General features: G+C 52.4%; 1 protein-coding gene across 2 annotated transcripts in view; it reads left to right on the top strand.

Annotated features, from left to right (window-relative positions):
* The first annotated feature begins 3072 nt into the window (after nucleotides 1-3072).
* Slc12a3 (solute carrier family 12 member 3) overlaps nucleotides 3073-16582 on the top strand; it is a 37700-nt gene continuing 24190 nt past the window's right edge. For both annotated transcript variants that reach the window (XM_052166684.1, XM_052166685.1), the window contains exons 1-12: nucleotides 3073-3357; nucleotides 4220-4366; nucleotides 5501-5576; nucleotides 7068-7163; nucleotides 7380-7519; nucleotides 7854-7964; nucleotides 9588-9699; nucleotides 10317-10447; nucleotides 14816-14900; nucleotides 15600-15754; nucleotides 15901-16008; nucleotides 16344-16467. In XM_052166684.1, the coding sequence (XP_052022644.1) occupies nucleotides 3082-3357; nucleotides 4220-4366; nucleotides 5501-5576; nucleotides 7068-7163; nucleotides 7380-7519; nucleotides 7854-7964; nucleotides 9588-9699; nucleotides 10317-10447; nucleotides 14816-14900; nucleotides 15600-15754; nucleotides 15901-16008; nucleotides 16344-16467 (1561 nt within the window). In that variant the 5' untranslated portion in view covers nucleotides 3073-3081. The remainder of the gene's footprint in view (nucleotides 3358-4219; nucleotides 4367-5500; nucleotides 5577-7067; nucleotides 7164-7379; nucleotides 7520-7853; nucleotides 7965-9587; nucleotides 9700-10316; nucleotides 10448-14815; nucleotides 14901-15599; nucleotides 15755-15900; nucleotides 16009-16343; nucleotides 16468-16582) is intronic.

Here is a 16582-nt window from a genome sequence, read left to right as displayed (position 1 = left end):
GTTTAAAACTCAGAAGATAAGATCTACCCCCGAGGGCCATGGACTTGTTGGGGGGTGGCTTTACAAATCTCACCATCCCTGCCAAGAAGGTAGAAAACTGACCCAGAGGGGTCCTTGGCCCCTGAGTTCTTACTTCAAGCCTTCAGCCCTGCTGGGAGCTGGCAGGAAAAGGAGCACGTGCCCACCCACCTCTGTAAGTCTTCCTCTGCTCACTGCATAATGTCCGAGAGAGGCAGAATCTGTGTTGTGGGAACCCCCAAAGACCCCCTGCATGTCCATCTCCAGGTAACCCTGCCAGCCAAGCATTGCCTGCCTGACTTAGCTTCTTTAGTTCTGGTCTCCATTCATTCCCTGTACAGCCAACAAGCATTGATTGAGCACATGTCTGAAACTCTGATTGGTTGAGATAGTCGCCGAACAATCAATCGTGCCTTCACGGCTTCCTTCTGAAGAAATTGGAGGGAACATTTGCCCCCTCCATGAAAAGCAATGAGGTCTGAGACCATCTCCATGCTCATAGGGCGACTCTGGGACGGTCTCTTAAGTGGTCTCAGCACCATCTTCCTAGCCAGGCACATCTGCCCTGGTCCCTCTGGCCCAGAGTAGCAGGGACCAGCTGGGTCTCTGGAAATCACCCATCAGAGTGCAACTTCCTGTTGGAGGTACCAGGGTCTGGATGCCTTGGGGCAGGTCCTCTAGGGGATATGGGTAGGTTCTGAGAAGTAGGGCCATGGGAGGGAGTAGAGTGCTTTCTTCCGGTTTCCTCTGGAAGATACTGGAGCCTGAGTCTGAGCCTGAGCCAGAGCAGAGTCCCAGCACGTGAGTGGACAGCAGCCTTCTGACCCTCACCCACCCCAGGCCTCCATAGGAACACGGCAGCTAAAAGGCCTCCTCCAGGAAGCCTTCCCTGGCTGTCCACACTTTGACAGTGGTCCACTCCTACAGCTAGCTGTCTGCTCACCTCACAGCCGGTCTGGTCTGGTCTGATCTGGCTGTGGCTTTCTGTGAGCTCTGACTCCACCATGACTTTTCCAAGACCCTGGCACACAGCATGGGGTCCTGGGAAGGGTCTGTTGGATAAGAGTTCTCAGATTTATTTTTAATGTCATAAACTTTATTTTAAAAAAAAAAAATCTTGTGCCAGATGTGGTGGATGCCTTTAATCCCAATACTTGTTAGACAGAGGCAGGAGGTTCGAGATTTTTTTGTTTGTTTGTCACTGGTCTACAAAGTGAGTTAGAGGCCACCCAGGACTATTCTATAGAGAAGCCCTGTCTCAAAAAACAAAACAAACAAAAAATCTTGCAAATTAATAAAAAGGGCTACACCAAATTTATCCACACCCAAGGTCAATAAAACTTAATGAACTTCTTCTAGACAGAATTGGCATAGAAGAGGAAGGTGTGGTGCTTCACATTAAATTTTACAGCTTTAGTGTCGAATATATTTTTTGCAGTTGTCCACTATCCAAATCAAAAAATAAAAATAAAAAACTGTGACAGAGTTAGAACTAGGAAAACATTAGCTTTTTGTCCCCTTTCTGTGCCCTGTCCTGTGCTCAGTCCTTCCTCGTTCCTTTCTGTTCAGCCTTTCTGATGCTCTTTCTGTGTGTTGTACTGTGTCCACAGGTACTTTTGTTTTTATGCATACATATATTTTTGGTTAGATTCTACATGAGGGAGAATGTGTGGTTTATTTCTGAGATTGTGTGATCTCACCTAATATTCATTCTGAGACCATCCATTTTCCTGAAAACATTTTGACTTGATAGCCTAATAGCATGCATATATATGCACATATATAACATACATATATAACATGCATATATGACTTGTACATATATAATTTTCATTATTCACTCGGTTCTTGATGGACAAGGTCAATTCCAAATCTTTGTTTTAGTCAATAAAGCATCAAGAAACATGTACAGTCGTCTTGTATTCTTGTAAGAGCCTGGGTCACCTCGCTGGGGAACAAACTGAGAGCAAATTCAGGGCATGTGTCTGAGAGGGCAGAGGGAGCAGGCCTTAGGGTAGACCCTAAGCCTCAGACGATCCAGGGAAACCCTGGGTGGTTCTTCAGAGATCGGGCAGGATGCCGGGCTTTTATGCCTCACAGCCATGGGTTACTGACTGCCCAGCCTCTCAGGGAAAGACAGTTATGGGTGGGGCCGTCAGTGTAAGGGCTGACTCTGGGAACCCTCATAGCCACAAGCCAATTGCTTTCTTAGGACACATCAAGCATCCACTAATTCATGCATCAAGACCCAGGATCTCTTTCATACCCCAGGGCACTGTCTCTGCAATGGCTTGGGAGCCTGTGGTGACCAGACCTCCTATTTCATGGGAACACTGCATGGCTCCAGGGAGGAAGGCCAGTTGCCCTGGGCTCTAAACTACAGCCCCGTAGGCCAGCCTGCGAATGTGTAGGTCAGGTATGGCACTGTGCCTGATTGCCCTAGAGGCCAGTGGCCAGCGCCAAGCCCTCAAGGTTTGTCAGCCAAGAGGTGGCTGCAGATCTGGCTTGAGGCCACTAATCATAATGGCTTATATATATTGAAATGTATCAGGAAAGATGCTAAGACTGTGAGGGACAGAGGTTGGAAGACAGACTTCCTTTTTTTTTATAGGTATGTCCTAAAATGACATCCATTCAAACTAGTAAATAAGAGGAAAGAAATAATGCTATGCCCCAACAAGAGGAACTGTTAACCTGCAGTATAGGCAGGTAATTGCAGCGGACCTCCTCTGGGTCCTCTCTCATGTCTGCTGCTTCCTGGGTCCTAGCTGCAGAACCTCTGCTACCCTAGGCTTAGAAGGGTGACCACAGGACTCAGGCTTGTGGTTCGGGGCTCTAGCTCAGCACTTCCTGCTCCAGGGTAACCCCTGTGTCAGTGATCAGATAAATGGGGGCAGGACAGCAGTTGCTGTGCTCCGCCTCTCACCCTGGCAGAGACCCTGCTCACTCGCCCTGGGCTGTCTGGACCAAGGTCCCGCCTTCTCCCAGCGGCCACCCAGCCTATAAAGCCACCCTCAGTGCCCTTGCCCACTCGGTCCCCTCCTTTGATACCCAGAAGCCATAATGGCAGAGCTCCCTGTGACAGAGCTGCCTGGCGATGCTCTGTGCAGTGGGCGCTTCACCATCAGCACGCTGATGGCAGGCGACGAGCCCACACCAGCCACCTGCGACAGCAGCCAGCCCAGCCACTTGACACACGGCAGCACCTTGTACATGCGCACCTTCGGTTACAACACGATAGACGTGGTGCCAGCCTATGAACACTACGCTAACAGTGCCCTGCCTGGTGAGCCCCGGAAGGTGCGGCCCACCCTGGCTGACCTGCATTCGTTCCTCAAGGTAAGCGGCAGTTCAAAGACTGGCCACAAGCTCTGTCAACCGCGTTGGCAAGATGACTGGGCATCTTCCTCTAGGTTCAAGATACCCGGATGAAATAGTGGACAGAGATGCTGTAAAGCTCAGGGGCACTCATGATACCTATTGTCCAGGCACCGGCGGTGCAGGGAGAGCAGAGCCTGCTGCTTATACAAATGCAGGTTGCACACCGCTGAGAGAGACTGTGAGGGGGAGGAGGGAGCATGGTGCGCCCTCTCAAACATCAGCTCACTGGCTTCGCTGTCTGGGAAGCTGGAGGGTCCAATCCCCGCCACCTCACAGTTTCACCAACAGTTGGATGGTTCTGGATATGGAACTTTCCAAATCTCTAACACTCTTCCGTGTTTCAAAGCCACCCTCTGAAGGAGCCAAACAAGACCCCTTGTTTGAATAGGGATGTTGAGGTGAGGTGCTGGGAAGAAGGGGAAGAAGAAGAAGGCCCCGGAGTGGGCTGCAGTCAGTAGGGATACGAAACAGAAGACTGCCATGCTGGAGTCCAGGCCTGAGTTCAAGTCTATCTGTGCCAGAGACCCCGATGTGTGGGGTGTGTGGCGTGGGACATACTCCCTCACCTCCTATCCAGTCCCTTCTCAGACTGCAGGCTTGTCAGATCTCAGCCCTCCGCCCTAGAGTGGGAGGAGCCTCCCTGAGCAGAAGCACTCTGAAGGCTCACCGTGCTTGCTCTCTCTGGAGTTTCTCCAAGCTTCAAGCAGCATTGGGCCCAGGAAGAGGTCCAAAGGCTGCCAAGTGGGGCAGGCAGGACCGAATACAGACAGCCCGCCCCCACCTCCATTCCCTGACTCCTATTGGTCTCTGGGCCCCCCAGCAGGAAGGCAGCCACCTGCATGCCCTGGCCTTTGATGGACGGCCAGGCCATGAGCTGACTGACGGACTCGTGGAGGATGAGACAGGCACCAACAGCGAGAAGAGCCCCGGAGAACCTGTGCGCTTCGGCTGGGTCAAGGGGGTGATGGTGAGCGGCTGTGGACTGGGGCTTGAAGTCTAGACAGGGCGGGGGAGTAGAGCCCCATTCCACCTCCGCTTTGACTCTCAGGCCCTCGTGAGTAGTTTAGACCCTGGGCTCAGTTAGGGCCTCAGTTTCCCCATCAGCAGTGACCTCCAATTAATTGTATTTGGTGTAGGTTTCCCAAACTTCTTCTGTGTTCTTGCCCAAGACCCAAGCCTGAGAAGATCTCTGCTTAGCTACTCAGTCACTAATGTTGTAGCCTTAGGAAAGTTACTTAGTCACTCCCTGCCTCGGTTTCCTCGCCTGTAATACTGAGCATTAAAAATAGTTGTGAGGTGTGAAAATTCTTGGATCGATGCCTGCTAGGGGGTAATTAGAAGAAATTCCCCCATAAGACACTAGAGGGCAGCACTAACATACAAAACTACAATTTCCCTCCACTCTCCTACCACTTACTGGAAATAGGAGTGTTAGCTGTAGTGTGAAGCCTTCAGCTAATAAAGAATCAGGTGCCCTTGACTTTGAAAGACAATATCGTGTTCTACAAAGTTGTGGGGACGGGGTACAGTTGGAACAAGCCCTGATTTGTGCTGCCCAGAACCAGGCACGCCCTGATTTTCATCTCAACAGATGAGAGCCCCAGAAATCTCATGAGTGTGAAGGCTACACATCCTTACCTGGCTCTAGGAGTTGGCAAGACCAAAGACCATATTAGGTCCTTGCAACTTCAGCCCCAATGATGACCTCTGGCTTTGCCTTTGATTTTTTTGCTCTATGGCGAGGCGGGGGTGGGGATGCTGGCTTCAGCTGGCTTTTGCTGATGCGTCCAGAATACTACGCCCAGCGCCTATAGCTGCCCAAGGCAATGGCTGGGACCTAGCAGACACAGGGTCGGTCTTGGGGCTTGGAACAGGGTGAATGATGGGAAAGCGGAAGCCACTCCCCAAGCCTCCTCGGCAGAGTAGGAGGATGTGGGATGAAAATTGTCTTCCCCTTTCGCCCCCAAGCCAGGCAGCCTGATCCCATGGGGGAGAGAGCACAGGAACCTAGGATGTCCCCTAGAACATGGGAACAAGCACACGAGGCTTTGGCCTTGGGCGTCTGGCCCTCAGGAAGCCTCTAACTCCACTCTCCTGCCAGATCCGGTGCATGCTCAACATCTGGGGTGTGATCCTCTACCTGCGGCTCCCCTGGATTACAGCCCAGGCGGGCATCGGTGAGCGCCACCTCAAGGAGAAGGGAAAGTATTATGTGCTTGAGTTCTGGTCCAAACCCCTCGGGCTAGAGACTCCAGGCTAGGCCTGCTCCTCCCCAGCACCCCCTCCGAGGGCAGCAGCCACGGGTGAGGGTGGAGCGGTAGAGACTGTTGGCTGCAGAGTCAGCAGTGTCGGGGAGACCTCGGTGAGCCAACTTCTATCGCAGAGGATTTGTGCTCAGCAGTGGGACGCAAGAATGGGTTCAGATGCTGGGTAGCCTTGAGTTCCTAACCTTCTCTGAGCCTTGTTTTCCTTGTGGGTAAAATGGGTCTGCAAACAGTCCCCGCCTGTGCAGCGTACAAGGCGCTGGGAATCAGCATTTGGTACCTGACGGTGCTCAGTGCGTGTGTAACTACTGCTTCCTTTTTACTGTCAACGGAGGTGCCGTCCTTTCCGTGCCTGGAAACTACTCACACATTGGCACATGAACTTCCTATTAGTCAGCTCACTGAGGAAGGTAGACAGACCAACTTATCTTAGTCTTGGGAGGTGTGTGTGTGTGTGTGTGTGTGTGTGTGTGTCTGTGCGCGTGTTCATGCTCATCTTTATATGTGCAGAGGCCGGAGAAAACCTCAGGAGCCCTCCGCCTCCTTTGAGATGGGCCTTTCCCTGGCCCAGATCTCACTAATTAGGCTAGACTGGCTGGCCAGCAATCTCTACCTCCCCAATACTGGGCTTGCAGGTGTGTGCCACCCTGCCTAGACTTCTGTGTGGGTTGTGGAGATCAAACTCAGATTTTCCCATTTGCAAGCCAGGCACTCTACTGAGCACCTTGCTAACTCCCAGGTGCCCTGGCTTTTTATTTTCATTTGGAGACAGAGTCTTGTCTATCCCAGGTCTCAAACTCACTATGTAACAATCACGGATGACCTTAGAGTCCTAGCTACCAGGATTTCTAGCTACTAGGATTAAAGATGTGTCCACCATGCCTGGATTATGTGGGACTAGGGCTCAACCCCAGGCCTAGTGCCAGGCAGGCAATCTCCCAACTAAGGTACATCTCTAGTCCTCATTTTTAATGAATTGTATATTGGGTTTTTTTTGTGTGTGTGGGGGGGGGGTTACTGTTGTTTAAAGCAGGGTCTCTGTCTCTCTATGCAAACTTGGTTGTTTTAGAACTCACCTTGTAGATCAGGCTGCCCTTGAACTCACAGAGAGCCCACCTGCCTCTACCTTGTGAATGCTGGGATTAAAGGCGGGAGCCACCATGCCCAGCTCCTTCTTCCTGCTTTGACCCAGGGTCTCTCTCTGTATTGCCCAGGCTGGCTTTGAGCGCTCTACCTCCAAATGCTGGGGTGACAGGCCTGCACCTCGGCCTCTTGGCTGAGACCCATCATTCTTCAGGGGACAAACCAAGGCTCAGAGAAAGGGACTCGGGTCACATGGGGATTGAGGGGGCTGACCTGAGAAGTGTGCTGAGTTTTGGGGTGCTCCCATTCACCCCCACACAGTGCTCACTTGGCTCATCATCCTGCTGTCGGTCCTGGTGACATCCATCACTGGCCTCTCCATCTCGGCCATCTCCACCAACGGCAAGGTCAAGTCAGGTGAGTTCTGGGGCCATCTTTACCTGGAGCCCATGCTTCCTGAGCTACCGTCCCCACCCCTGGTGTACCCCGTCATGCCCGCCTTGCTTCAGATGGGGACTTGTGGGGGGCTCTCTACCTCTCACGGTGGCCTCAGTTGCCCACCCTGGGGCCCTCGGTCCTGCCCCTCTTGCAGCACACTGTTTCTTCTCTGGCCCTCTACTCTGCCTCCACTAGGTGGCACCTATTTCCTAATTTCCCGGAGTCTGGGACCAGAGCTGGGGGGCTCCATTGGCCTCATCTTCGCCTTCGCCAATGCTGTGGGTGTGGCCATGCACACCGTGGGCTTTGCGGAGACTGTCCGGGACCTACTTCAGGTGAGGGGCAGAGCATGGAGCAGAGGGTGCTGGACAGCCTCCCCGCACTGCTCCTCACACCAGACTAGGCCTTCCTTCTCCTGCCTAATCTTTCCTACCAGTGACCAAGTCTGGTCACTTCGAGTGACAATAAAAGTCTATTAAGTGTAGACCACCCTCACAAGACCCCCTTTAGGGTGCCTGCTGCCTTTGGGCCATGCTGTCCACGCCCACACGGCAGCTCTTTGCGGGAGGGGTGACGTATCGTCTCAGGGTGTGCCCTCAGTGAAGTCGGGGTGGGGGTCTGAAGGAGTAGAGGTGAAAACCGGACACACGGCTGGTCTGCTCCCCCCAGGAGTACGGCACACCCATCGTAGACCCCATCAATGACATCCGCGTCATCGGCGTGGTCACGGTCACTGTGCTGCTGGCCATCTCGCTGGCTGGGATGGAGTGGGAGTCCAAGGTGAGGAAGCTGAGAGTGAGAAGGTGGGTCTGGCTCTGGTTCTGCCTCTTCTCGGTGTATCCACTAGGACTGAAGTGCGGCTGCTAGGACAAAAACAAACAAACAAACAAACAAACAGCCCTGAGACAGACTTTGTTCTGTCTCTGATAACACTCCCAGGAACGCGGTGTAGGGCTACATGGTGGTTTCCATGGGGCAGGGGAGAGGCGTGAAGATTCCTTCCATCCTGTAACCTTTCCATCCCTGAATGTGACCCTGATGGACCTGGATCCCAATGGCCACCATCATCACATCTGTGGTCCAGGCAGAGGGACCGGGAGGAGTGAAAAAAAAAGCAGGGAATTCTCTCTCCATACTTTTAGGCTGAAGCAGAAGCTGTGCATATCGCTCCTGCTCGCGCCCCATTGGCCACACAGAGCGGCAAAGGGAGGCGAGAAACTGTGCTCTTCAATCCCGCTAGATCCTGCTTTCAGTCAGAGGTTTCATATTGTGAAAGAAAAGAATGGCTGGGCTGCAGGCCACAGGCTCGACCAGAAGGGGGCCTTGGACTGGGTGGGGCCTGGCCTGCTGCCTTGAGTCTCCATGTTCTCTGGCCTCCTGGCTCTTCAGGCTCCGCGTGGTTCTTCACTAGACTTCCTCTCAGAAGTACCCGCTGCTGGGCATTTCCGCTCCAGGCCACCTTGATAGTGGAGCCCCTGACCTGACCCCATCATAGCCTCTCTTTCTTTTCTTCCTTCCTTTCTTCCTTTCTTCCTTTCTTCCTTCCTTCCTTTCTTTCTTTCTTTCTTTCTTTCTTTCTTTTTTTCTTTCTTTCTTTCTTTCTTTCTTTCTTTCTTTCTGTTTTTTGTTTTTGTTGTTTTGTTTTTTGGATTTGCTTTTTTTCGAGACAGGGTTTCTCTGTATAGCCCTGGCTGTCCTGGAACTCACTCTGTAGACCAGGCTGGCCTCGAACTCAGAAATCCGCTTGCCTCTGCCTCCCAGAGTGCTAGGATTACAGGCGTGTGCCACCACCGCCTGGCTATAGCCTTTCTTTCTTTCTTTCTTTCTTTCTTTCTTTCTTTCTTTCTTTCTTTCTTTCTTCTTTCTTTCTCTCTTTCTTTCTTCCTTTCTTTCTTTTTAAGATTTATTTATTTAGCCGGGCGGTGGTGGCACATGCCTTTAATCCCAGCATTTGGGAGGCAGAGGCAGGCAGATTTCTAAGTTCGAGGCCAGCCTGGTCTACAGAGTGAGTTCCAAGATAGCCAGGGCTATACAGGGAAACCCTGCCTCGAAAAAACCAAAAAACAAACAAACAAAAACAAACAAACAAAAAAAAGATTTATTTATTTATTATATGTGAGTACACTGTAGCTGTCTTCAGACACTCCGGAAGGGGGCATCAGATCTCATTACAGATGGTTGTGAGCCTACATGTGGTGGCTGGGATTTGAACTCAGGACCTTCAGAAGAGCAGTCAGTGCTCTTAACCGCTGAGCCATCTCCCCAGCCCCATCCCTGTTTCTAGTCTCAGGCCAGCTTGTTCACTGTCATGTCCCTGACTCCTCACTGTCTGGCGGAGTGAGGGACCACACAGGCCCCTGAAGGCTGGAGTGGCCATCTGACCTCTGGTGTCCTTTCCTCCAGGCCCAGGTGCTATTCTTTCTTGTCATCATGGTGTCTTTTGCCAACTATCTGGTGGGCACACTGATCCCAGCATCTGAGGACAAAGCCTCCAAAGGCTTCTACAGCTACCATGGTACGTGAGGTCAGGAGTCCCGGCGGTGCTCTGTGGATAGGGACAGAGGTCCGTGTATTGTGGTTGGTCTGTGTATTTGACTCCTTAAATGAACACAAGAGGCCGGGATTTCCTCCCATGGCCACAGGCTTCGAAGTATCCCACTGCTGTTTGACTGGGCCCGGTTAGATGGCTGTCTTAGTCAGGGTTTCTATTCCTGTACAAACATCAGGACCAAGAAGCTAGTTGGGGAGGAAAGGGTTTATTCAGCTTACACTTCCACATTGCTGTTCATCACCAAAGGAAGTCAGGACTGGAACTCAAGCAGGTCAGGAAGCAGGAGCTGATGCAGAGGCCATGGAGGGATGTTTCTTACTGGCTTGCTTCCCCTGGCTTGCTCAGCCTGCTCTCTAATAGAACCCAAGAGCACCAGCCCAGGGATGGCACCACCCACAAGGGTCCCTCTCCACTTGATGACTAATTGAGAAAATGCCCCACAGCTGGATCTCATGGAGACATTTCCTCACCTGAAGCTTCTTCCTCTGTGATAACTCCAGCCTGTGTCAAGTTGACACACAAACCCAGCCAGCACAGATGGGCAACTGTGGGTAGCTCTGACTTAGGCATTGGTTTTTCAGGGGACATTTTTGTTCAGAACCTGGTACCCGACTGGAGAGGCATTGACGGCAGCTTCTTTGGCATGTTCTCCATCTTCTTCCCTTCTGCCACTGGCATCCTGGCAGGGGCCAACATCTCCGGGGACCTCAAGGTAAGCAGAGGCTGTCCTAGCTGTCTGGTACCACAGAGGACCCGCATACCGGAACCCTGGTATCATTCCCAGAACCCCCAGCTCTGCCCTGAAGACTGTCTTATTTGCTTACGACAGGCCTGTGCCCAAAAAAGACCTATTATGCTCTGTTCTGTTCCTGTTACTTTGCAAAGTTCTGTGTCTCTTTCAAATCCCTCCTACAACATCTCTGCCTGACCTGCCATCCACCATGGTGTGTTCCCGGCATAAGATGTCAGCCCGATGTCTCTGGCTCTATTTTCAGCTTAGAGTCAGACATGAGCTAGGTGCTCGGTGTGTTTGTTGATTGAATGGTAGAGAGTGTAATCAAAGCGGCAATGCAAAGGGTAGTGCAGAGGGAGTGGGAACAGAAGGAACAGCAGATCTTCTGGGTGGGTGTGGCTTAAAGCCTTTGTAAGGTGAGCTAACAGGAGGGCCTTTGCCTGCAGAAACCAAAGAGGTGGGGATGTGCTAGTGGGCCAAAGTGGTCTTGTGTTGAACTCTGACCTTAGTCTCTCTCCCCCTTGAAGGCATTTCTCAATTGTGCTTCTCACAGAGTTAACAATTGGGTGTGGTGGGCACAGTAGGCACAGTGGGCACAATGGGCACTGTGGTGCTGCCTTGTAATCCCAGCCCTCATAAAGCTGAGACAGGAGGATCAGGAAAGATGGAGATCATTCTTTCCTACACAATGAGTTCAGAGACAGTCTGGGCTCTGTGAGGCACCATTTATTTTTATTTTTATTTTTATTTTTATTTTTATTTTTATTTTTATTTTTATTTTTATTTTATTTATTTATTTTTGCCAAACCAAACCGAAAGCAAACCCAGATGTCCTGGAGACAAGAGAGAAAGCAGCCTGCTCAGCTGGAGGGCAGGAGCCTCCTGTTGAGTGAGGCCTGGAGAGCAGGATGCTTGCTTGCCACACCCTGTCAAGAGAGCAGCTGGCAGATGGCCTGCAGCCTGACCCCTCTTCAGATCTCAGCAACAGTGTCTTGGTTAGAGTTTTACTGCTGTGAACAGACACCATGACTAAGGCAACTCAGAGGTTCAGTCCATTATCATCAAGGTGGGAGCAGGGCAGCGTCCATGCAGTCATGGTGCAGGAGATGCTGAGAGTTCTACCTCTTCATATGAAGGCTCCTAGGAGAAGACTGGTTTCCAGGGAACTAGGGTCTTAAAGCCCATGCTCACAGTGACACACCTACTCCAGCAAGGCCACACCTCCTAATAGTGCCACTCCCTGGGCCAAGCATATTCAAATCACCACAGTCATCAAGTTTCTCTTCCCAGTGCCCAGGGTCAGGGCCAGCAGCTATCTGAGAGCCAGGTGCAGTGGCACGTTGTAGTGCCCTCTGTCCTCAGGCCTTAAGTTGGTTCTTGGACTTGGCTCTGCCCTTCCTGTTCAGCGACAGGGCCCCTCACTGCAAGACTCCGGGCAATCTCTGTAAGCCCCAGCTTCCCCTGCTGTAAAGTGAGACTAACAGAGCAGGCACAGACTCAGAGGGCTGACTCTTGTTAAGCGTTTAGAGCAGAGAATGGGAGAGCAGGGAGCTGGCTGTCATCTCTGCCCTGTTGCTATCATGCCAACCAGTAAGCCAAGCACAGAGAGGGTCAGAGGCCAACCATGGCCACACAGCGGTGAGGAGCCACACAGTGTAAGCTAGTAAACTAGAGAGGTCTCACTTAACACTCTCTGTGGCTTGAAAAATGATTACTATGTGTGTGTGGTGTGCATGTGTGAGTGTGGTTGTGTGCATGCTACAACATGCATACAGAGGTCGGAGGATAGCTTCAAGAATGTTTTCCCTTTCTATCATGGGATCTAGGGATCAAACCCAGGTTATTAGGGTCTGTACAAGCGCTTTACCCACTGAGCTGTATCGCTGACCCCATTTCATAGACCTTCTCATGTTTTGTGTATATATGATGTGTGTGTGTGTGCACATATGCTCATATGTGTAAGCTTAAGGATGCACATACAAGGTATATGTAATAGAAACAGGGGATAGCCTTGGGTTCTGGCCTTTACCTTCCACCTTGTTTGAGACAGGGCTTGTTTACTGTCTACTCTGGCCCACCCTGGGCTGCCTGGCTCATGAGTTCGAGATTCTCCTCTCCCTGCCTCCCATCTGGCCCTGGGAGCCCTGGGATTACAGAGGCCACTGCCCCGAGCTCTACGTGGGTCCTGGAGATCTGAGCTCCGGTGCTCTTGCTGTGTATCATGCTGGCCGGGGATGCGAAGTATATGGCATGGTCCCCAACCATACTTCCCACTTATGAGCACTTTTACACCAGGTGGGGAAACTGAGTCTCAGAAATGTGGAAGGGCCTCCCAGAGCACACAGCTAGGAGGAGATGGGTTGGATTTGTAAGCCGACCTCCAGATCTCTGACCAAGATAAGGGTGGCAACTAGAGACAGGCTGAGGGCTAGGTGTTCTTCCTGTGCCTACAAAGTCCCCACAAACCAGGACCCTTAAACATATGCATCTGCCAGCTCAGGAGACTGGCAACCTCAGTGAAGGCGTTGACAACACGACTATGACCCTCTAAAAATCTGAGGATGGGTCCTTTCTAGCTTTGTCCTAGCTGTGTGGATCCTGACGACATTGCTGTGAACCGATGGTCATTTTAACCTGTGTCACTCTAATGATGGGTGACATCTTTTCTAATATGACACCAGTCATCACCTGAGGCTCACTCTCATCCAGCATGTAGCATGGCCAGCTATCCTAGGGTCAGTGAGGGAACAGGGGAAAGACAGACACTTGCACAGGAGCACTGGAGTCTGGTGAAGGACTGGCACTCCAATGAAGCACACCTCCTTCCACCAGCAACCCAGAATCTCTGCATTACATATTTGTTAAGTACAGCACAGGGGAGAGGTTACTAACCTTGGCATGAGGTCTCTGTAGGTGAGCCACCTCAGACTGTAAGCATCCCAGCGGAAGAGGAAGCTACGAATGCTTCCGGTCTTTGTGCACACGAGTGTGCACTCACTTAGACTCCCAAGTAAAGCTTTGTCATCCCTGTAGAGCCTCAGCAGGCTAAGGCCTCGGAGTCCTTGACACAGTCACTCAGGATTTCAGTCACTTCGGGAGTCCCTGCTCCCTGCAAGAATGACCTCATCTCTGTTTACACCTCTAAGAACCTCTTAGCAAATCAGGGCGCATTCTGACATCCTGGGTGGATGTGTGGTGAGGAGGTCAGAGAATGCTCATCACCGTAGATATTGGGTTAAAGCCACTGCTGAGGCCTAGGAAGTCCTTTGGTGTGAGAAACCCCAACAGCTCCACACTCAGGTGGCCATGACCTTTTGGAATTGGAACCAGGACCTCACTGGACACAACTCAGATCATTGGGCATCGCTAGTAAGGCTAGGGTCATAGGATTCCCTGACAGAGACCTCAGCAGATTCGAGTCTCCCTAGGGTGTCTCCCCGGGGTGGCCGCCTCCTTCCTCTGTGGAGCTCTGCTTTCTCTTCTGCCTGTCAGCCTGCCTTTTACATTGTGATCTGTCTACTGGGCCTCACGGGGCACTGGAAGGTTTGCAGTCTTTCATGGCAGGCTTGGCCTTCCCCCTGGGTTGGGGTCTGAGTCTCTGAAGTGGAACAGTAATTGAGCTTGCTGTGGAAAAACAGGGTCAGTGGGTCAGTGGGTCAGTGGGTCGGTGGGTCTGTGGGTCTGTGGGTCAGTCTTATAGACCCCCGAACGAAGCTCTGTAGAGCCATCCTCACTCTCGCCACCCTCAGTTCCTCACTAGCTGGGTGGGATCATCCAGACCATATCTCAGGGAATTATGTTTGAAAAGGTGCCCAGAAGGAGGGGGGCTATAATCTGTGGGGGTGGATGTAAGGGGTGGGAAATGAGTGTCACTTCTGTTGGGAAAAATGTCTTTCTTGGAGCAGGAGAATGCCTGGGGGAATGTCTTCTGTGTCTTTATTGCTGGAGAGCCAGGCAAATTAGTTAGTTAATGATGATTTACTGTGACACAAAGAGCTAGGTGAAGAGGATTTGGCTGCATTTCCAGCTGTGGCCAGCTGCCACAGGTGAGTCTGAGGTGGAGAGCCAGGCACAGGCCCCCCTCCCCCCACTACCCCCAATGAGCCTTACCCTGGGTCCTCTGGGTGTGATACGGAGCTGATGCGGTTTCTCACCTTACGGGTTTCAACCCTAGGATCCCGGGGTGATGGCCGTCTTGTAGGTCCTCAGTCAGTGACCCTCTTCTTCCAGGGTTGCACAGGTTCTGAGGGTCCAAGGGCGGGGTCTGCTGCCCACCCCAGCCTCTGCCAAGGCACTGAGGCCCAAAGGGATCCCACAGGCTGCCTGATAACCCCATGCCTCCCACAGGACCCTGCTGTAGCCATCCCCAAGGGAACACTCATGGCCATTTTCTGGACCACCATCTCCTACCTTGCCATCTCGGCTACCATTGGTGAGTAGCCAGCATGGTGGACGGTGAGAACGAGAAAAGTGGATCCGCCCTGAGGTAGGGCTGGAGGAGGCTGCTGTGTGGGGCTGGCTTCTACCTGGGAGAGCTCTGTAGGACTGTCCTTGAGCCCTGCTTCTGGGGTATCTGTCACCTCTCCTTCTTCAAGGTGAGGGAGGCTAGACCAGGCTCCTCGAATACCTCAAGACATGGTGGTTCCAGATTCTGGCGTGAAGACTATGCACAGTGTTTAGTGGTCCCATGGTCACTGCTGTTGCCTTCACCTTAGAGAAGCAATGCCAGGCTCTGGGGGAACCTCTGGGTACTCTCTTGTTTCCAGCATTCGCCTTGGAAGCGAGCTGTTCACAGGTGGCTAGGGGACCTGTACTTTCTCATGGGCTCTCGGGTATTGAGAGTCAGGTCTCTGCTTTAAGGACATAGAGCCCATCCCTTCAGCTCTCCCTGCCTTGGGTTTAAAGGGGACAACAACAAAAATAAGGGCATTGTCTTGCTGGGTTTGCCAGGTACCCCCCCCCCAATACCTCCATACCTGCTGCTATCATTAACACTGTCACATGATAAGCTGACCTGTCCATAGTGTCCTACCCTCTGCAGAGGTGGCCAGCGTGGGGGATGGGGGAGAGGGTAAAGGGAAGAAAGGACACACACACACACACATCCTACAACATACCTCCCTCATTTCAGGCTCCTGTGTGGTGAGAGATGCCTCTGGGGACGTGAACGACACCATAACTCCTGGCCCAGGCCCCTGTGAAGGGCTAGCCTGTGGCTACGGCTGGAACTTCACGGAATGCTCCCAGCAGCGCAGCTGCCGCTATGGTCTCATCAATTACTACCAGGTATAAGCCGTGGACCTGGCTGCTGGACCCCCAAGGCCAGAGAGATTGGGGAGACTGTGGGGGGCTGAGATGTCAGGACTGCAGCCTGCTGGGGGGGAAGGGATGCCCGGTAGTGTTCCTAGTTCAGCAACCCTACATTCCCACAGACCATGAGCATGGTGTCTGCCTTCGCACCCCTGATCACAGCCGGCATCTTTGGGGCCACCCTCTCCTCTGCCTTGGCCTGTCTTGTCTCTGCTGCCAAGGTCTTCCAGGTGAGGTTGCAGAAAGGGGGTGCTGGGAGTGGAGGGTTATGTCTGGGAAGGGCTGAGTAGGAAGTTTCCCTGCTCCACCCCTTCCCTCGTCCCAGCTGCTGTGAAGTGGGTCGTGTGATATAGGTCAGGGTGGAAGGGAAGGGAAACGGGTTAGCAAACTCTTAAAGGAAATCCTGTCTCTGTGGCGGAGCGAAGGCTGGGTTTTAACTGTTCCCAGAAATCGAAACCTGCTGAGGTCCTAAACGGGGCCACGCAGAGTCGAGGGCATGGTTGGCCCAGGGAAGGGCAAAGGACAGTCCCAGCTAGGGCTTGAGTGTGGTGTTCACGGTCCGCAGTGCCTGTGCGAAGACCAGCTCTACCCTCTGATTGGCTTCTTTGGCAAAGGCTATGGCAAGAACAGGGAGCCTGTGCGTGGCTACCTGCTGGCCTACGCCATCGCTGTGGCCTTCATCATCATTGGTAAGCGGTTTCTCCTCCGGCCCCCTGTGAAGGTCCTCGGACCACTCCCCTTACCCCCGCGTCACTGGGCACTTGGCAAACAGCACTTATTAGGTGTTGGGGATGGAGCTAACCA

Source organism: Apodemus sylvaticus, chromosome 21, assembly GCF_947179515.1.
Source record: "Apodemus sylvaticus chromosome 21, mApoSyl1.1, whole genome shotgun sequence".
In the NCBI taxonomy this organism is placed as follows: Eukaryota; Metazoa; Chordata; class Mammalia; order Rodentia; family Muridae; genus Apodemus; species Apodemus sylvaticus.
This window is presented reverse-complemented; position numbering and strand designations above follow the sequence as displayed.